This window comes from Pinus tabuliformis, chromosome X (genome assembly GCF_031772625.1).
Source record: "Pinus tabuliformis cultivar Carrire ecotype Pingquan chromosome X, CPIR1, whole genome shotgun sequence".
Lineage (NCBI taxonomy): Eukaryota > Viridiplantae > Streptophyta > Pinopsida > Pinales > Pinaceae > Pinus > Pinus tabuliformis.
The window spans coordinates 1,007,414,477-1,007,436,858 of NC_142308.1; the positions used below are offsets into that span (position 1 = coordinate 1,007,414,477).

Here is a 22,382-nt window from a genome sequence, read left to right on the forward strand (position 1 = left end):
TATGTTTATATAATTTATAGGATGCACAGGTTAGTTAATATTATATGGTTTGTATTAATAAAATAAATGGACAAATTAATAGAACTGCTGGCAAATCAACATTTAAAAAATTATTATGATGAAGACTTTTCAAACAATTTTATGGGAAAATTCAATTAATAGAACTGTTGGCAAATGAACCTTTAAAAAAATATTATGAAATAGACTTTTCAAACATTTCTGTGAGAAAATTTAAAATTTTGTGGGAAAATTTGGGCTTGGCGCCAATCGGCTGTTCGTTTCTCCTTGTCTCGAAGTCCCACCGCCTGAACATTCTCTTCCAACGATTGATTAAGGTGTGGCTGTCAGGGTTCACACCCAGTGGAAAGCTTATTTTCTGAACCAGCTGTCTTATATTATTATATGATATTTGGCAAGGTGGGCTCTATAATATCTGGTATTCAACGATTTGGAAAACTTTTGAGCAGACAGATCAGTGTGCTTTGAGGAGCAATAGCCAAGACAGGTTTACCAGCTCTGCATTTACTACTATTTTTTCTGTGAGGCCGATCTTCCATAGTTTTTGCCCAAAACAGGTATGTGTTTTAGCTTTCTCTTTGTTTTCTTAAAAAATAGCTCCTTGAAGATAGGGTGTAGAAACTGCAGGCAAAATTAGAGACAGGGACCATAGCAGCTTCCTCCCACTCCAGCGAGAATCATCACATCCCGTCGTATACCCTACCGGATTCCCAGTCGTTGCAGATTTCGTCATAACCTGTCATCTCAGGGTTAAAATTATATTAAAACACCCGGGACTATTGGACTTCAAAAAAATCATAAAAATTTTGTTCTTGGCACTTCTGCACTTGCTAAGACAGCGATGAAGGAGAAAATACTGGTTGTGGCTGAGCAGTATACGGATATCTACACCAAAACCCAAAACTGGTTGAATCTAGCCGATCTTGCATTGCAAGACCTTGATAGGGGTATACCGATTTTATCAATAGGATGCATATGTTTGTGTAGTTTTTTTATTGTCTTAATCATATGACGAAAACCAGAGTACAAGAATATGGGTTTCAATGCTTTGCAACCGTTGAGTTCTTGAGGCTCGGTTGCAACTTGGAGAACTAGGAATATTTTGAGAAGAGTATATATATTCTTTTCAATCCATGTCCTTGCCTTGCAGGACATTGAGGGGTATATAGATTCTTCTCAATGGAAAACAGTTGCCGTTTGTGTGGTTGTTTATGATCTTGCCATTTATTCACGTTTTTTTGTAATATGTAAAAAGTTGCAACCTCATTAAATGACATTTACACAGCTAGAATACACCAGTGCTACCTCTAGAGAGATAAAATCAGCTGCGTTCATCTGATTCCTCAGTGCTCAAGATACTGGCCCATTGTATAAACATAATCGAAGGGAATATCCTTCGCTTTGACAAGTGAAATAGCTAGTAAACTCAAGGCAGCAATATCAAGATGAGTCCATATGTGCTACATTATTAGATTAACTTGGTAAACTGATATCCTGTTGCCTGTTCAGATTGTTGGGGCTACCTTTAGATTCTTTCTTTTTGATTGTACAGACTTTAAACACATACCCAACCCATTTCCTTGTAAGCGTTACTAAGCATAGGATGATAATATGGGGCATTTTCTTGGATCGGATTCCAGCTTAGTTATTTCCTCTGCTTTTGGGCATATGTAAAGTTAAGTGCATTTTAATGGAATGTGATTGCTTGTTTCTGTGTTAAGATATCTGCAAATTTCCTTGCTGACACTTTCACATCAATGTAAGAGAAGTCCTTATAATCAAATGGGTATTTATCCCAGGAGTTTATTCTTGCACATTCTCACACTTTCAAGGCTTGCATATGTGCCATAAATCATAGACAAGTACCTAGACTTGGAAGAAAACTCAAAGTTAGAACCTCTTTTGACAGCGTATAGGTCCTCCTCATAAGACAGTTGTAGAGACTTCTCCCTTCAATGCGGTTGGGCTTTAAGACTACCGCTAAGACGCGCTAGGTCTCCTTACTTGAACAACACCTAAAACACATCCTTTAGGACTGTGTATTTAGTCTATTTCTTATTGTGGATTAGGGGTTCATTTAGGCTCCCTTTGACTGCCTCTTAGATGTGAATAGAAGACTGCAGCTAGGGCTCTTTTGGAGCTTCCTTTGACAGCGCATGGAAGCCTCCTTGCTGTGATGAAGAGCCTTCTTTTGGGACATCGAAGGAGCCTCTCTTCACTGTGATTTAATCCCTTTAGGATAGCATATAAGGCTTGCGGCTAGGGCATGTTGTACAGCAACTAGGGCTCCTCCAAGGCTGTCCTAAAGGGCTCTTTAGATGAATCCTACACCTCTTGACAAGACTGTCCTATTGTGCCACTGCTGCACTATGTCATGGCTGTCCCGTTGTGCCACTACTGCACTATGTCATGGTTGTCTCATTGTGCTTTGCCATACCATAACAACACCATGAATTTGCCACACTAAATACTAGTTGTCCCATGTTGTACCATTGTACCATTGCTGTCCCGTTGTGCACTATATGCCATTGACCATTGTTGTCTCATTTTTGTAACATATGCTGCACCATACTGCACCAAGTTGCCTTTGCTGTCCCATTGCTGTATCATTGCAGCACCATGTAGCATTGTTGTCCCACTGCTGCAACAAACTTCTTGCTATCCATACTGCTGCACCATTGTTGCAGCATACATTTTGTTGTCCATTCTGCTGCACCATTGCTGCATCATACATCTTGTTGTCCATACTGTTGCACCACTGTTGCACCATACATCTTGCTGTCATCGATAATACTACTATGGTCCCTAACCCCATTTCCCTGCTCATTAATCAGATGAGAGGTACTTCCAATGAGTCTCAGATTGCATGGGTAGGATGCCTCGATAGGGGAATTGATCATCTATCCTACAGGAGAACTAATCATCCTGGCTCACAGGAGAATGAATCATCCTATCCCAAAGTCACCTTGGGGTATTACAAGGGAAGGCTAAGCTATTCATCTTGTACACAGTGCACCATTAGGGGAGGGTGAGTTGCCCTATGGTCGTGTGTTGCTCCAGTAAGTACCCCAAACCCCTTAGATCTCCCAGAGCTCAATGCATGCAACATGCAGGACCCTTATACGAAGGTCTCTCAACGACTCCAGGTTGTTCGGGAAAGTCACAAATTTGACCTTTCCCCTGGGCTTTGACAAAATGTTTGCAACCTGTACATCAGTCTCAATGCGATGGAGCCTCCTCGCTCATCGACTTACCATATTCTAGATAAGTTAGTATTTGATGTCTATCTACTGGAGCAATCATCGAATACAGGATTTCTCAACAATCGAATCCCCCCTGGTTGTCACAGAGGATCACAGTGTTATTCATCATTTGTACAAACAACGCACTGAAGAGCTTCCACAACCAGGCAACGTCACACAAGATCATACTCGTAGCTATGTATTCGGTCTCGGCGGTGCTTATAGCAATCGACTTCTGCTTCTTGCTCATCCATGATATCGAAGCAGAATCCAAAGAGAACTAGCACTGAGAAGTTCTCTAGTGATCCTCCCCATAGCCTGCCCAGTCAACATTCGAATAATCATGCAGCTTCATATTTCAGGCAGTGAATCTCAATCCATGAGAGATTGTGCTCCGAAGATATCTCAAAAGGTTCTTGGCACCAATCTAGTGAGGCTCAACCAAATATGAGCTCACCATGCTAACTATAAAACATATATACGGACAAAAGTTCACCAAGAACATCAATGCAAATGAGTTTATGAAACTTAGAGGCATTTCCCAAATCTGGTCTAGCATCATCACAATATAACTTCTGAAAGTTAAGATCCTCGAGGTAGTCACGGTCTTGCAGTTTACCATTCCACATCCGGAATCCAACTCTCTCTTACTTTTGCAAGTGAGAGGGTCTGCACCTATCAGAAATAGGTCGTTCTTTGAAGGTGTCGGTATGAGAGGTCTATCATCCACAATCTTCAAACAATGGTTTGGATTGGCTTCACTCTTAGTGAATCTCAGCTTCATCTGACAATTATCAATCCTCTCATATCAAACCCGGGGTGATTTGCTTCAAGCCATAGAGGGCAGCGTATTTGATGCAGAGGCCCAGAGAGGCCAGCGTATTTGACGCAGAGGCCTAGAGAGCTAACGCAGGGCCTCCTGGGGTTGACACAGGCCTAGATAGGCTGACGCAGGGCCAACGCTGGGCAAGGAGAGGCTGACGCAATCCAGATTGGGCAGACGCTGGGGTTTTAGTGCAATTTTGTGCTAAGGAGTTGCCAGAATGATTATCTGAGGTTTCAGCCAGGAGATCTGTGAGAAACTGTGAGGTATTACTGCTAAGGAAATTCTCTGTTGGGTAGGCCAGTTTTGACACCCAGATTGTACTCTTATATTGCTTAGTAAAAAAATCCCTCAGATAGCTGCACCGGTTTTCCCGCATTGGGTTTTTCCGGGGACATTGGTCCAAAAATAACGGTGTCATATGGTGTGTTTGTTTCTGTTTCTTTTAGTAGCCTTTTAGTAGCCTTTTGTGTTGTAAAAAACACCTCTTATACTCCCTTTTTCTTCAACTAGCCTTTTGATAGTAATATATACGAAGGTCTCTCAACGACTCCAGGTTGTTCGGGAAAGTCACAGATTTGACCTTTCCCCTGGGCTTTGACAAAATGTTTGCAACCTGTACATCAGTCTCAATACGATGGAGCCTCCTCGCTCATCGACTTACCATATTCTATATAAGTTAGTATCTGATGTCTATCTACTGGAGCAATCATCGAATACAGGATTTCTCAACAATCGAATCCCCCCTGGTTGTCATAGAGGATCACAGTGGTATTCATCATGTGTACAAACAACACACTGAAGAGCTTCCACAACCAGGCAGCGTCACAAGATCATACTCGTAGCTATGTATTCGGTCTCGGCTGTGCTTAAAGCAATCGACTTCTGCTTCTTGCTCATCCATGATATCGAAGCAAAATCCAAGGAGAACTAGCACTGAGAAGTTCTTTGGTGATCCTCCCCATTGCCTGCCCAGTCAACATTCGAATAATCATGCAGCTTCATATTTCAGGCAGTGAATCTCAATCCATGAGAGATTGTGCTCCGAAGATATCTCAAAAGATTCTTGGCACCAATCTAGTGAGGCTCAACCAAATATGAGCTCACCATGCTAACTATAAAACATATATACGGACGAAAGTTCACAAAGAACATCAATGCAAATGAGTTTATGAAACTTAGAGGCATTTCCCAAATCTGGTCCGACATCACAATATAACTTCTGAAAGTTAATATCCTCGAGGTAGTCATGATCTTGCAGTTTACCATTCCACATTCAGAATCCAACTCTCTCTTACTTTTGCAAGTGAGAGGGTCTGCACCTATCAGAAATAGGTCGTTCTTAGAAGGTGTCGGTATGAGAGGTCTATCATCCACAATCTTCAAACAATGGTTTGAATTGGCTTCACTCTTAGTGAATCTCAGCTTCATCTGACAATTATCAATCCTCTCATATCAAACCCGCAGTGATTTGCTTCAAGCCATAGAGGGCAGCGTATTTGACGCAGAGGCCCAGAGAGGCCAGCGTATTTGACGCAGAGGCCTAGAGAGCTAATGCAGGGCCTCCTGGGGCTGACACAGGCCTAGATAGGCTGACGCAGGGCCAACGCTGGGCAAGGAGAGGCTGACGCAGTGCAGATTGGGCAGACGCTGGGGTTTCAGTGCAATTTTGTGCTGAGGAGCTGCCGGAATGATTATCTGAGGTTTCAGCCAGGAGATCTGTGAGAAACTGTGAGGTATTACTGCTAAGGAAATTCTCTGTTGGGTAGGCCAGTTTTGACACCCAGATTGTACTCTTATATTGCTTAGTAAAAAAAACCCTCAGATAGCTGCACTGGTTTTCCCGCATTGGGTTTTTTCGGGTACATTGGTCCAAAAATAACGGTGTCATATGGTGTGTTTGTTTCTGTTTCTTTTAGTAGCCTTTTAGTAGCCTTTTGTGTTGTAAAAAACACCTCTTATACTCCCTTTTTCTTCAACTAGCCTTTTGATAGTAATATAATATGTGGCAAACCTGGTGTCACAAGGCCCGAGCAACTCTCTAGATGCATTATTCTTGTACAAGCTCAATGTGAGTTGATGGTTAAATATGAAGTGAGAAATTTTTTCCCCCTCCGAACTGTCTCATTAATCCATGGAAACTTTGCCAAGTCATGTAACAATAAGTCAAGACAATGAGCAACACAAGGTGTCCAATATATTTTTCTGTATTTATCCATGATCATTTTTCCTGCTCCGACACAATTTGAAGCACTAGACCACATTTTCTTCTCCAACCTCAAGAATAGCTTCCTCTAAAATCTTGAAAATAAATTCAGAGGTCTTCTTATTCCCTGATGCATCAACTACTTTAAAAAAAAGTACCCCTTTAGGGCAATAAACCAACACATTAATAAGAGGTCTATGATTCATATCTGACCAACCATCTGATAAAAGTGTGCACCCTGTTTCCTTCCAAGAGTCTTTGATCTTCTGCAAATTGTTTGTAACCCTTTCTTTTGACCTCTTCAAAAGAGTGGTCCTTATAGTCTCAGAACTAGGAGGGACATATCCTTTACCAAAACTTGCCATCATCTTACACGCATTGATTAAGTAAGGGCTTCTTGCCACATTAAATGGAATTGCAGATTCAAAAAACATATCAGCTACAGCATCATCAACTTCTTGTTTCTACATGGGCTTTCAAAGAGAATTTAATGTAGCTGTCCCACTTGATTTACCGATCTTTGACTGAGATGAACTCCCAACACCAACCGTGAATTTTTTCCTTTTTTAGATGATTGCAATGTAGAATATTAATATATGTCCAAAGTTTTGAGTCGTTAGCTCAGATTCTATAACTATAAGTTATTATATGATGGACTAGAGGGTCGACGATACCTGTGTTACGTGTAACGTGTTCTAGTCGTGCACACTACAGTCAACGTTGAAGCTCGAACGAAGGTGCAACAAATCACGATTCACACTGCACAGCCTACGGCTATAGCTTATAGGCTCACATGGTAGTGGGCACGGGCTCAAGCAGCCGCGTAATCAGCGACTAGCAGTGACTGAACTTGCAAGGTGCCTGCATGCCGCTGCAGGACTACATCGATCTCCTCAAGGCTCACACTGCACAGCGCAATAAAATGCACAACAATATGCCAATACAAATGCACTCCTGCTATGCCAATACAAACACTCTGCTAACTCAATACTCTATTCACTCGACCGACTGGCACAGCTTGTGCCAAATCCTTAGAGCGCCATTGTTTATAAAGAAAAAATTGGCGGGAATCGTTGTAGAAAAGCAGTATGCGGCCCATGGTTTTTCACGTAAACAGGCAAATAAAACTGTAAAAAAAAAGTGGCAAACCCTAAGTCGAACCTAAAAAAAAATCGATCAAATTCGCGTTCAGGTTCGTGTTCGGATGAGGTTCAAATTTGATTAGGTTCGCCTTTTGGGTTCAAATTTCAGGTTCGGTGAACTTGAACGAATTTCAATTTTTTTTTTTGAGGTTCGCCGAATTTCAAACCTGAACCTTCAAATTCAGCGAACCTTGTGACATAGCCTGCTACATGAGGGGAATGGTCCCTTTGTAAGATTTTCCTTCGGTACATCTCAGACATGTACCTTCATGCTCCTTTTGTATTCAGGCATCCCAGTCACCATCTGACTCACATCGAGTAAGGCCCCACAATAAGTAGACCTTTGGTGCTATAGATGAGATGTGTCAACTAACATGGTCCCCGATGGACCATCCTGCAACTTGGTACAAATTGCCAATGCTGAACCCATGAGTAAAAGCATCTTTGAAAATTCTATTTTCAAACACGTACCTTCCCATCGATGAATGCCACCCTGAAACCTTTGACTTCCGTTGCCGAAATGGACACCAGGTTCTTCTTGCGATCAGGTACATAAAAGAGATTCTGTAAATGAATTGAGTTACCCTCATTCAATTGAGGGGTAACATTTCCTACACCCTTTTCGGGATAGGTGGCATCGACTCCAAATATAATCCCACGATTGTTTCTTACCAAATTCAAGAGAGCACCCTTCTATTCGATGAAGTGCCTTGAAGCACTATAATCAATAAGCTAGCTTCCCACAGAATCTGAAGGAGAGGGCCAATACAAGATAACGCTTCTTTATCTTATCAGAAACAACATTTGATTCTTCATACCTGGGGTTCCTTGCTTTCTTTGAAGAGTCAGTCGTTTCCTTGATGACCTTCATTATCTTTCATTCCTTCGATCATTGAAGATGTCCTTGGAATGATTGTTATCTTCATCAATAGATGTGTCCTTGCCATTTGTACATTCCTTCGCATAATGGCCGAACTTATTGTAATCTGCCTTTCCTTTCACCCTGAGATCCAGACTTCCCATTGAAGTGATATGTAGGTAGGCCATCAGAAGCTTCCGCTGCGCCATTTTGATGATATGCTCTGCTTCGACTTTACCCTTGGCGAATTTGAAGAGGGATGAGGAATCCATGGATCCTTTTGTCCTTTCCCAACTGCCTTCACTGATTGCTATTTCACTCATGACTGCGTATGGGATAAGGGATTTTCCTTTTATGACTGCATATAGGATAAGGGCTTTTCCTTTCATGATAGCAAGGGCATTCCATGTGTAGAGCACTTCTTCTAGGACGATGTTGAGGTGCCATCTCCATTAGGCAGCGTAGCGACTAGGTTTAGGGCATCTCTTCTCCTTAGACTTGCGGCCAGGGTTTCTGCCTTCATTTCCATGGCTGCATATTACTACTTCTTCATAGGGCAGCATTTAGGGCTTCTCCATAGGGCAACATTAGGGCTTCCTTCACCGTGCTAGATCTCCCTTTCCTCCCGCATCTAGGGCTTCTTCATTAGTGCAGTGTAGAGCCTAGGGCACTCCCTCTAGACTAGTGCTATAATTGGTCACTTTTGATGATGGTTATCCTCTTGAGCGTTCATTCTCCACACTAGCAAATGCATATATTGGATTAAGTATAGAGAAGGAGGATGATGGGTGAGACAACAATGGTAATACACAAATTCTAATGATTATGGCATCGAGGAGGACTACTGATAGTCATCGGCTATGAGAATCTTCCATCTATGGTTCTAGTGTCCATGCTATTTTGTATTTTCCATTGGCATTCCAATCTGTAGTAGCATTGAATCAATATCTATGTTGTATGTTTTCTACATTCTGATTTTTATGACTTAATGAGAAGACCACAGTTTGTGGTTCTAACTTCTTGTGTTTGCCATTTGATCATCATTGATGTAGTACTAGTAAGTACTAGTTGTATGATTGAATTTGTATCATGTAGATGTTCTAGTTTCTAAATTCTAAAATAATTGAAATCCTTATTGTCATGTTTTTAGAGTCGATGTGTCTTGTCTCACATATGAGAGATGAAACACTTGGTATTACCTTAGATTGGGTATTTATTTGGTATTTTCCACTGTAAATGGGTTGTTATTTGGTTGCTTGAAACTGTTCATGTACTGTAGGTGTAGAATTTCTTTGCTAACAAAATTCATAGTTGATTTGCCTCCCAAACAAATTATTGTTTGTGTGTGGATTTTTTGATTTGTTGATCTTATATGTCTTGCCATAATATTACAAGTGTCCACAATGAATGAAACTCTGTGATTTCTTGTTGGGGTTGCACATTCTCTAAGCATGCTCCTATTTGGATCGCAGGAAAATCAAGGTTATGGTCTTGAATACCAACATGATTGGACCAAGAACCAGTAATGTATGTCTAACAATAGACCTTAGGCATCACAAAGGACACACTTCGAGTCATATGATGGTCTGATAATTGATGTCAAAGAATTTTTAAACTCCAGTATCAGTTGTAGTTGCTTTAGTTTCTTAAATAGTTTCTTCTCCTGTGATTGGGTGCATAGTTATACTTATCTATTGATCTGATTTTGTCAAAAATTGGGTTCAAAAACTATCTTGAATTCATGTCTGGAGGGATATAAAGATAGTGGTCACTGCAAAAGGTAAGTTATTAATGGTAGTTGTTGCCCATATTTCAGAAATTTTGATATAAATCCTGAGAGAAGCTTTGTATCCTAAATTGAGTGGGGCTTTAGGATTGAGAGACTTGGGGTTCCTAAACAAAGCATTGGGAGAGAAATTATGTTGGGATTGACTTCGGGTTAGAGATGAACTCTAGAAACAAATATGGGATATGAAATATGGCCACTCTTCTCAATTGAAAAATTTGCAAGCAACCAAGCATCCTCTAAGATCTTCCATATGAAATTTGCCACAGGCCAACTAGACCTTAATTCAAAGTCATGTTTTTTGAGAGACCTGGAATGGTCACACTAGTGACTACATTATTCTCAAAAGATTCTTGGCAATAGATGCCACAATTGAGGGATTGTTAATCCTAGAGATTTAATAACATTTACTTCAAAGCATCAGGGTCTTACTGTAGAAGAATTTTAGAAACGGATTCAATCCCCTATGCTATGGAAGGAATGGAAAACAATTGAAGATTGGCAATCACATCCATCTTTCTCTCCCTGGCCTATTTTAGCTCATGAGCTTCAAAAATGAAAAATATCCAATATCACATATTTCATTAAAATTGGAAATATTTTATTACAAGGACATCACTAGAATTGAGTTTTTTGGTTATTTTGAAATTCTAGATCCACTGTTTAATTCCAAATTTAATGAAATATGTGTTCAATGCTCAAGATGAAGACAAACTCTGGTGAGGTTCTCAAACCAAAGGGATATTTACTCTCAAGGAATCCTACTCTCTTGTAGTTGGTCATCAAGACATCCACTAGGATCCAATTTGGAAGAAAATCTAGATGAATGGTGTTTTCCCATGGTCCTCAATTTCTTTGGCTAGTTGGATAACATAAGATCCTCACATGGGATCAAATCAGGAAAAATGGATTTTAGGGCCCCTGACTTTGTACTTTATGTTGGAATTATGAATATTCTATGGAGCATATATTGAATGTATGTCCTTCCATTGAACATATTTGGATGCATAGTTGACTGCCTTTTGGATCCTTGTACTGTAACCTCAACAGTTTTTTATACTTGTACTCCCTCATAGATCCAGCATATTCAATAGTCCAGTTCAAAATAGAGAGTGGATTATTTCCCGTAGTTTTGTCATGTCAATGCTTTGGAAAGAAAGGAAAAAGTTAAAAACCAAATATTTAAGCAAAAGAAAGAAAGGACAAAGTCATGTTCTACATCAAAGTGCAACATGGGGGTTACATTACTCCTACTCAAACTCACAATGAAATGCTGAGGTGCCAAGTGTATTACCATGAAATTCTATAGCTCCCTTACTTTCAGTGTCTGTGAAAATAGGATTAGTTTAATGAACTGTATTTCTGTGACCTCAAAAGTGTTTTCAGGATTTAAATTATCAGCAAGGAAAGTGTGATCTTCACCATACTTTTCATATGGTTGATTTTCTTCCCCTACCTTTGCATGTTGTATATGTACTTGTATGTTTCTTTGGTAGAGATTTCTCCTCCATGAGAAAGACCGCCCCAAGAATGCCTATATGCCCTATTAGACAGAGCAATATCTGCATGATAGAGATGAGATCTGTAATTTGTTGATCTTATATGTCTTGCCATAATATTACAAGTGTCCACAATGAATGAAAATCTGTGATTTCTTGTTGGGGTTGCACATTCTCTAAGCACGCTCCTATTTGGATCGCAGGAAAATCAAGGTTATGGTCTTGAATACCAACATGATTGGACCAAGAACCAGTAATGTATGTCTAACGATAGACCTTAGGCATCACAAAGGACACACCTCCAGTCATATGATGGTCTAATAATTGATGTCAAAGAATTTTTAAACTCGAGTATCAGTTGTAGTTGCTTTAGTTTTTTAAATAGTTTCTTCTCCTCTGATTGGGTGCATAGTTATACTTATCTATTGATCTGATTTTGTCAAAATTTGGGTTCAAAAACTATCTTGAATTCATGTCTGGAGGGATATAAAGATAGTGGTCACTGCAAAAGGTAAGTTATTAATGGTATTTGTTGCCCATATTTCAGAAATTTTGATATAAATCCTGAGAGAAGCTTTGTATCCTAAATTGAGTGGGGCTTTAGAGACTTGGGGATCCTAAACAAAGCATTGGAAGAGAAATTATGTTGGGATTGACTTCGGTTAGAGATGAACTCTAGAAACAAATATGGGATATGAAATATGGCCACTCTTCTCAATTGAAAAAGTTGCAAGCAACCAAGCATCCTCTAAGATCTTCCATATGAAATTTGCCACAGGCCAACTAGACCTTAATTCAAAGTCATGTTTTTTGAGAGACCTGGAATGGTCACACTAGTGACTACATTATTCTCAAAATATTCTTGGCAATAGATGCCACAATTGAGGGATTGTTAATCCTAGAGATTTAATAACATTTACTTCAAAGCATCAGGGTCTTACTGTAGAAGAATTTTAGAAACTGATTCAATCCCCTATGCTATGGAAGGAATGGAAAACAGTTGAAGATTGGCAATCACATCCATCTTTCTCTCCCTGGCCTATTTTAGCTCATGAGCTTCAAAAATGAAAAATATCCAATGCTCAGGATGAAGACAAACTCTGGTGAGGTTCTCAAACCAAAGGGATGTTTACTCTCAAGGAATCCTACTCTCTTATAGTTGGTCATCAAGACATCCACTAGGATCCCATTTGGAAGAAAATCTAGATGAATGGTGTTTTCCCATGGTCCTCAATTCCTTTGGCTAGTTGGAAGGCGTAAGATCCTCACATGGGATCAAATCAGGAAAAATGGATTTTAGGGCCCCTGACTTTGTACTTTATGTTGGAATTATGAATATTCTATGGAGCATATATTGAATGTATGTCCTTCCATTGAACATATTTGGATGCATAGTTGACTGCCTTTTGGATCCTTGTACTGTAACTTCAACAGTTTTTTATACTTGTACTCCCTCATAGATCCAGCATATTCAATAGTCCAATTCAAAATAGAGAGTGGATTATTTCCCGTAGTTTTGTCATGTCAATGCTTTGGAAAGAAAGGAAAAACCAAATATTTAAGCAAAAGAAAGAAAGGACAAAGTCATGGTCTACATCAAAGTGCAACATGGGGGTTACGTTATTCCTACTCAAACTCACAATGAAATGCTGAGGTGCCAGGTGTATTACCATGAAAGTCTACAGCTCCCTTACTTTCAGTGTCTGTGAAAATAGGATTAGTTTAATGAACTATATTTCTGTGACCTCAAAAGTGTTTTCAGGATTTAAATTATCAGCAAGGAAAGCGTGATCTTCACCATACTTTTCATATGGTTGATTTTCTTCCCCTACCTTTGCATGTTGTATATGTACTTGTATGTTTCTTTGGTAGAGATTTCTCCTCCATGAGAAAGACCGCCCCAAGAATGCCTATCTGCCCTCTTAGACAGAGCAATATCTGCATGATAGAGATGAGATCTGTAATTTTCCGATTTGACATTGAGCTCCATCAGAAGAGCCAAATTTTCAGCATGTGGCCAACTGGAAGAGGAGGAAATGACAGATTGTTGGCAGCCAATATTAGCAAGAGTGAACAGCTCATGCCTGTGAAGAAACTGGATGATTGGGGGAGGAAGAATGTGATTCCCAGCCAATCCAATGATTACTAAAATGGCTTACAACTTCCTGTAGGATGTCTTTCTGAGTAGTTAGTATTATATTGTCCATATTTCTAATATACCAGATTGTTTCGGAATTTTTTCTTTTGGAAGTTATCTTATGAAAGTACTTAGTATTATTATCTCCCCTAGAAACCCGCGTCATTTTTATTTTTTGTCTCCATTCCTCTGCCTGATAATTTAGAGAGCTCCAATATTGTATTTTTGCTTTGTTCAGATAGGAAATTAGGCCTTGTAGGGTCCATCAATTCTGAAATCTCTTTATCTATAATAAAAAACTCTCGAGAGAGTGTCTTCTTGCACTTGATGATGCATGTCTTAACCTTTGACTTTAGCCTATGCAATTTTTGAGTGACCTGATACATCATTTTATTTTTCATTATCCCTAAAGGCCTCATCCAAGATATCTTAATCAGGTCCACTAAATATTTATCTTGTAGCCATACTTGATTGAACTTGAATGGTAATTCCTTGGCTTCTTGTTCACCATTCCATTCCAAAAATATTGCATTATGATCGGAAACTAAAATTCCTTGGTGCAGAAGCAGATGCAGCTCAGTTGCTTGAAAGCACAAGTGGATGTAGAAGGATCGAGTTTTGTACATATCCTATGGGGAATGAGCCTGCCAAATCAAACAATAATCTAAGAGAAACGGTTCAGGAGGATGATGAAGTAAGAGATGGTGAAGGGGGTTTGGGAGGAGAAACAATGCAACTTGAAGATGAAGAACAAGCTCCAATGGAATGGGTGAGGACAGACTTAGCTGGTGAAAATCAAGGGGAAACATTAAACACCAGGACTGGTGCTGAACCAAAAAGATTACCTGATACATATAACAGTGGCCAGCATTTGGTGAGAACATCCCATCCTATTGGAAACTTGTTAAATGGGGAGAGGCAGAGTCAATCTCCTGTCAGTCAGCAGCATAGAGATGAGATAGATGCTAGAAACAAGAGAGATAAGCATTCGATAGTAACAATTGATCTATTAGCATCAGAGGTTGCTGGTAGTTGGGCATTCAGTACAGCTGGTTCAGTTCATGGCGACAATGAATCTCTTCGGAGTGATGACAGACAGCCAGGGACAGGAAGGATCAGTGATGAAGGAATTAATCAAGATTTTGATGCTAGTCAGATTGCAGCAGTAGGTGAGAATATTAGGTCCAGGCAAGATCTACTATTAAGTAGATTGAAGTGTCAACACACAGTGCCTGAAGATGCAGTGGCAGGAAGTCAAAATTCTCCACCTCCCAAGTTAGCTTCTCGGCAAAGCTATGAGCACCAAGCTTTGAATGAGATGCTTGATATTGTTGCCCCTGATTTCAGGCAGCTTCATGGACTTAGAAGAAATAACGATAATGCCCCTGACACTAAAGAAGATATTGAAGGGGAAGAAGATGATAAAAATCATGATGATGACGACACTGAGGAGGGTTCAGAAGAACCAGAATCTGAATAGGAAACTGTCTTTCTATTAACTCTGGATGTGTCTAAACACATGCCAAATGATTCTCCTGTCATGGCAGTGCAATTGTTCTTTGGTAAGCCATGCCATCACTTGGTGTTTTTATGACTGCCATACCTAATGGGTTGAAAGTTTGACTACTATAGTTTGGTTGAAGCAATGATCCATGGATGGTAATGCCCATTAGATGTATAAGTGTGCTAAGCTTTTGCTTGGAAGGTGCTTAGAAATCTTTTGGCTCTCTGAACATTGCGATCTCTTGTATGACTGTAGATGAGTTCCTATTTATTGACTGTTATTCTACATAAGCAGAGTACACTTTGGCACTTTGGTGCATAAGCACCTTGAATCTGCCTCTGTAATATTAATTATAAAATTCTAGCAGACAATAACAGTTGGAACTCCAACCTAGAAGGCCAATAGTTGGAACTGTCACAGATTGGTTTTGCACTCCTGTAACTATACTAAACCCAGAGAGATAGTGACTGGAGTCTGAAATTTTGACAGAATGGAAGCCAAAAGAAACATGATTCTGAGAACTTCATTTTTTTACGATTTAGAATTTAATTCTTGATTGCCTCCTGATCTTGCTTGAGTCATTAAATATGATATGTTTCCATTGCATAAGCAAGCCTACAATGTCTTCAGTGCACCTGACAGTGTTGTCATTTGGGTAAAGCACAAACCTTCTGTAGTACTATCTTGTGTGTGGAGGAAAAACTATTAAAATATTATGAGATTGCTCTAATGGATGTTGGGAATTAATTACAAGTGAACCCACTGGCTGATTATCTCTTTATTAATGGCATTGGAGTGCTAGTTTTTGTTTGAATATGTACACTGTTCCTTTCCTCAGGGACATTTAATTTGTTGTTGTTGTTGAATATAATTACATTTTATGTCAATGCTTGGGTAATGTAGAGGAAGAAGTAAAGTGAGTATGTTTTGTGTTAATGTTGGAGAGTATATTTCCTTTTATCTGAGTCTTAAGGAAGAGTGCTGGACTACAATGCATTCAAGAGTAGTTTTGATGGTTGGCAAACATGAGCTAGGGCAAGTGTTGTTTCGAAGGGGAATGCTGATTGAGAGCCTTGTTGTTTAATTGAATAGCTGCTCATTCAATTGTTAAAGGAACATTGAGGTGCCAGGAATGTTTTGGACGAAACCATCTTCATTAATAGTTGGAAACCGAAGAAATAGGAATCAGGTTGACTAGAAAATTACAGAATCTGCATTCTCTCAGACAGAAATGATTTTCTTAAGGAGTTCATTTTGCATATAAGATTGAGAACAAGAAAGTATGGGACCAACATAAACGTTAATACTAGTATATTGTCTATAAGTCCTCTTAATACTAGAAACTCTTGGATATTAGGTAGCCCATTGGTATTTCCTTGAGCATGTTATGATGTTTACCAAGCATTCGTAAATTCAACCCTAACCTAAGAAAGCTAAGTCCCTGCATTAAACTAATCTCTCAGAATAATAAGAACTCCACCGAACGTCTTTAAAGTCAAGCATATCAAAGAAACATTTGAGTCTTAAACCATCAAGTGCACTAAAAGCAGTGCAATGTGAATGTAGAATGTAAGGCATTTATGTAGAAGCAGTGGACCTCTTCTGCTGAAAAGAGATGCCAAGTCACTATATGGATTGAGATGATAACCTTAAACACATTTCATTCATCCACATCCAAAACTTAAATCTAGGATATGTGAACTGAGAATTCAGCATGTCAGGACTAAATTACTTCACACATCTGAAACATATGAAACATGACAAATAATTCTAGTGAAAGTGAAAAAAGGATATATTTGAGGAGGTTTTGCCAACTATTGGCAAAACCAATCTGTGAGGAGGTGCTCCAAATTTCTAGGAAAACATCATATATTTATGATGATATACCATTGCTTAGTAAATTGATGCAAACAAATAACAGTTTTTTTTTTGTTGTTCTGGGCAAACGAATATATGCATTTACTGAGAACCAATTACAACTAACAACCAAAGATACTACTTGAATCTGAAATCTTCCACCTTTGCTTGCTAAGCAACTATTTATCTGTTGATATTTCTTCATCCTTTTTCATTCTCACTCATCTTGTTCTTCATTTCTGTGCATGATCCTTCTTTTCTGCTCACTTTGTCATCTTAATTGCTCCATCTTAGTCATATTAAGCTTCTCTTCTCATTATTCGCCAAGTTTCCCCGTCCATATGGCCTATCTTGGGAATCTATTTCTTGAGTATTAATTCCTAGAGTCGACATATTGTTATCCTTTCTACTACTATTGTTTATAGGAACTTATTCTAGCGTAGGCACCTACACTTCATTTGGCAGCTCCCAAGGGGCATGTTCTTTCTTGGGAAAAATATGATTCTGATTTATGCCTATAGCCTTACCATACATTTTGATGTCATCCCAACCAAGTATACGTAGGAATTTCGCTATTAGATGTATGGTATTATGGCATCCCAAACATCTAAAAGGGATTCCCCAGTAATCCACTCGTTTTATGATAGATTGTGTACTCTGATAGATATCAAGGGTAGCCGAGAGACCTTTTATGGAATCTAGTTCAATGAAAAACCATGCTACTCATTTTTCTAGAAGGCCAGCACTCCCTTCATCGACATAATAGAATTTTCCTATCTTGTTGGAAATTTCCATGATTTCCTTCTTGGTCCATAGTTCTAAAGGAAGGCTAGGGAGTTTAACCCATATGTATTTTCGCTGGGGATCTTCTTTAATAGGATTAAATCCGACTGTCTAATTCTACAAGCATAAAAATCCCCTACCTTTCACACATGAGATTGATCCAATCCTATCTGCATCTTCCACTGTCATGAAGTGGAATCCAAACCAACTATTGAGGAGCATGCTTACCTTCGGTCTATTTCCAACAATACAGAACCAACATTTCTGCACCCATTCTTTCATTTGTCCACTAGACATCCTAATGTGTTCCCAGTGGCCCACCAATACCTTATGCTTCATCTTTACCACATTATCCCAATATATATCAATACCCATAATGAGTTTTTGTATCTGTTCCTGGTTCTTGATCAATTTCTTTTACGTTTGTGTATTTTTTTTTGGATCGGGTTCCATTTGAAGATTCCTTTCCAAGATATGTATCTGAGTCCTCATGTTGGGATGTTTTCAACAGGCCAATGGATGTGGGAACTTGATTTGGTCTTCCCAATCTCTCTGCAAATTCATTTTCTATGACTATCGATACTTCTATAATTTTCATGTCGTCATAAATCTATTCCATAGAAAAAGATTGACCAACCATGTCAATATTGACTATTAGAACTGCATTACTTTTTAAGAGGGGCTTCAATCGAACCAACACATTGTTTTTATTGATCGACTTCAATTTTAGGGTTTAGAAAGGAGGAGCGGCATCCAATCCTATAAGTCGAGGAGAAACGATAAGGTCTCAAAGGGCAGCTGGGCCAACAAACCATCACTCAACTCGTAGGCTAAAGCCTTGCTGAACTACCCATTGAACCTCATTGTCGTATATCATTGACGAGAGCTGAGAAGAGCCCATACACCGGTCACTGCCAAGCAGTCAAGAGCCCATCAGTCCCACAAGGTGCCTGTCAGCCGAGAGAACCTAAGTCACAGGAGGTGCCGATAGACACATGAAGGAGGTGCTGAGAGACAGGAAGGAGGCAGCCAACGTATTGGTCAGCACAATGCTACTACATATGGGTGAAAATAAAATCCAAATAAAATGTGAAAGTGTGACCGATTTTATTTGTACTATAGAACAAAGGCTAGTGGGTTAATCTCCTAAAAAAAGGTGTTAACATAGTCTGTCGAAAGGTACATTTTTCTTCAGGATAACCCCTAGATTGCTATCTTTTTATGAGGAAGAAAAAACATGGAAAATGTTTGGTTAGGTAGGAATAAAACTTGTCAATTTGGTCTAGCTTAAGTGATTAAAAGAGAAGGTTGTTAGGCTCTCCACCATTTCATGGATTGATATAGTGATGAGACAAAAGAAGCTCTCTCTTGAGACCTGACTAGGTGATTCATAACAGTTGTGGTGTCGGTGCCTTAACTTACCCAGGAAATGCCAAAACTCTATTGATGCACAAAATTTATTACTGAATCTACCTCAGAGTATGCCATAGTCACTGAATATGACATGCATGGTTTTACCAAGGAGGCCCTAAACTTTTGAACAATGAAACTTTACATTGGTATCTTGGCAGTAGCTGCATTGGTCTTATTAGCATTACACCACTTTTAATATGAGTCTTCACAATAGAGAATCACCATTACACTTTGTTGATTTGTGTTAAAAAGAAAAATAACACACAATACATTTCTTTTGGCATGCAATGTTGTTGTTGGTAGTTTTCTTGTATGTGTGCCACATGTAAAGCTAACATGCGTTAAATTTCTTTCACCTTGCAATATTTTTATTGGAAGTGTGCTTGTGTTTGGGCTAGAAACTATGCTAGATTTCTTTTTCTTTGCAATATTGTTGTTGTCAATTTGGTTGTTTATGATAAAAGGAAATCTAGCAAGTGTTAGATTTCCTTCACCTTGGCAATGTTATTGGAAATGTTGTGCTTTTGTTTGGGCTAGAAGTTGTGCTAGATTTCGTTTGCTATGCAATATTGTTGTTTTCAATTTGGTTTTTTATTATAGAAGGAAATCTAACACGTGTTAGATTTCCTTCACCTTGGTGACGTGCTTTTGTTTGTGCTAGAAGTAAATCAAGCGTATGCTAGATATCTTTCACATTGCAATGTTGTTTTTGGCAATGTGATTGTGTTTGTGCTAGAATAAACTTTAGAATGTGTAAGATTTCTTTTACTTTGAAATGCTTTTGTGAGTAATATGCTTCTATTTACGTTAGAAGGAAATTTAGCATGTGGTGGATTTCTTTCGCCTTGCAATATTCTTATTGACAATGTGCTTGTTTGTCCTAGAAGGAAATCTAGCACGTGCTAGATTTATTTGACCATGTAATGTTGCTTCTAGAAATATGCTTATGTTTGTAGTAGAAGGAATGATATTGATTGTTAGCTTTCATTTGAGGAAACAATGTTTCATTACATACAATATTACTACCATGCTATTTTAATTTTTGCATCTATGTTACTTTTTCGTAAGTTGTGTGTTTCTATGAAAATATAATGTCACACTTAACACGGTTCAACCTTTTAATTACAAGCTACGATTTAATTGTTGTTACAGAATTGATACAAGCTACAATGGAAAATATAATTTTGGCAAAAGGGGACTATGTTGATCTCTTTATTAATGATCAAGTCATTGGGCTAGGAAGGGTCGAATCTGCAGAGTCTGGAACTTATTATGTTGGAGAAAGGGTTAACGCTGGTTATGTTACAATTTTGATAATTGATGTAACTCAACCACATTTGATTGATGAGGATGTTAATGAAGGGGACATACATCCATGGAAGATCATGGATTTGAGACACAACATAGGTAAATCAAAATATTGAAGCATGTGTTATATATTATTGATAGCATAATAAATGTTTTTTTTTTAGTAAATAATAACCTTATTTACATTTGTTTATAGCTGCAAATGTTTCTTCCACATTTTCTATTGGAGCCAAGGTAGATCTTCCGCAACATGGAGTGAAGGTGGGCAAGGGCTCCATATTCAATACAGAGCTTGGGCATAAAGTGCATGGAAAGATGGTAAAGAAAGGATGCATAGTGGTTAAAATCGAGAAGGTGTTAAAACATAACGCTCCTCTACCACATCCAACAGGATTTGAGCATACACTTGGGGGTGCATTAGAATCTTATGAAATTTGGCCAGAATCAGATTTGGAGCCTCACTGTCATGATCATGCCAAAAATATTCCCCAAGATAGGGTTACATTCATATGTACAAAGGTTTCTCTTACACATGAATGCATGGGAACAAGCATGTGCATTGCCAAAGGAATGCTAGTTAATGTCGGCAAGGATGACATTGTTGAGGGTGAAACACTAGGTGAAATGGATTTTGGTGTTATTCTAGAAGAGATAGATGGAACTTGTGAGATATGTAGAATTGGGGATAAGTCTATACATTGTTTGGTTAGATGGCCAATAAATAAGTTGGTGGACAACAAAGGTGTGATATTAAGGGTTAAGGAAAAGTTCAAGGAGCCACCCAAGGAAATGGTGATATGGGATGTTATAGAGGACAGAAATCCCTTAAACAATTGGGATGGGTTCTTTTGTAATGAAAAAGATAGAAACTCAACTGATATGCATGTAACAAGGCCATATAAAAGGATTAAACGAGTTATGGCTACAATAAAAATTGCAAAATGTCAAACAAAAATAGATGAAGAGAAAGAAATTCGAGTTTTGGCAGCAGATGTATGTTGTAGAAAAGATTGTCTTCAACATGTGGATAGGAAGGCCATTGCAGGTGCTAGAAGGGATATGAGACAAATAAATAAAAATGGTATTAGAGAATCTGTCTTGAATTCACTCATGTCAAACACAGTCATGTCAAAGGGCCATGGCCATGGCCATGGCTTACCAACTATTGCTAGAAATGTAAAGGACATGAGATTTAATGGGAATATTATTTGTAAGAAAGCATGGTATAAGATACATAAAATTCCTCAAAGCACATTCTATAACTACCAGCATTATTTCCAACATGGACAGATCAAAGCTATTCATGGTAACACCAACACATGCAAAGCAAGAGCTCACACAGTGGCAGCCATAGAAATTTTGCACAAAATTGTAATGGACAATTCAGATTTTTCACCAAACCAAACACGTCAAGTTGAAGAAGATGGAACATCTGCTCCTTTAAGATTGCTTCCTTCGACTTACACACAAATTTCTTTGTTAAAAGAGATCAATGAGGATCTTCAAATGCTCAATTACCCATCAATATCACAGTCAACAATGAGCAAGATTTGGAATACTAAGTTTCGAGATGTGGCATTTTCAAAGAACACCAACTTCAGTAAATGCAATGAATGTATTGTGTTGAAAGCACAAATGAAGTCAGCAACTACAAAAGAGTTGGAAGAAAAGGCACGAGGTAGGTTGAAGAAACATAACAAGATTGTTATGTGTGGAAGATATTGCTACTATGCCCATAGAATTATGTCAGAGCGGTTTCCAAAGGAGTATTTGAGCATTATCCATGATAAAATGGACAAAACAAA

At 38.7% G+C, this 22,382-nt stretch overlaps 1 protein-coding gene across 1 annotated transcript; it reads left to right on the forward strand.

The window, feature by feature from the left end:
- The first annotated feature begins 251 nt into the window (after positions 1-251).
- Positions 252-15,192, forward strand: LOC149143162 (uncharacterized). The gene is made up of 2 exons (XM_089451711.1): positions 252-575; positions 14,276-15,192. Exon 2 carries the CDS (start codon positions 14,344-14,346, stop codon positions 15,190-15,192), a length of 849 nt encoding a protein of 282 aa, XP_089307837.1. The 5' UTR covers positions 252-575; positions 14,276-14,343.
- Positions 15,193-22,382: the final 7,190 nt, after the last annotated feature.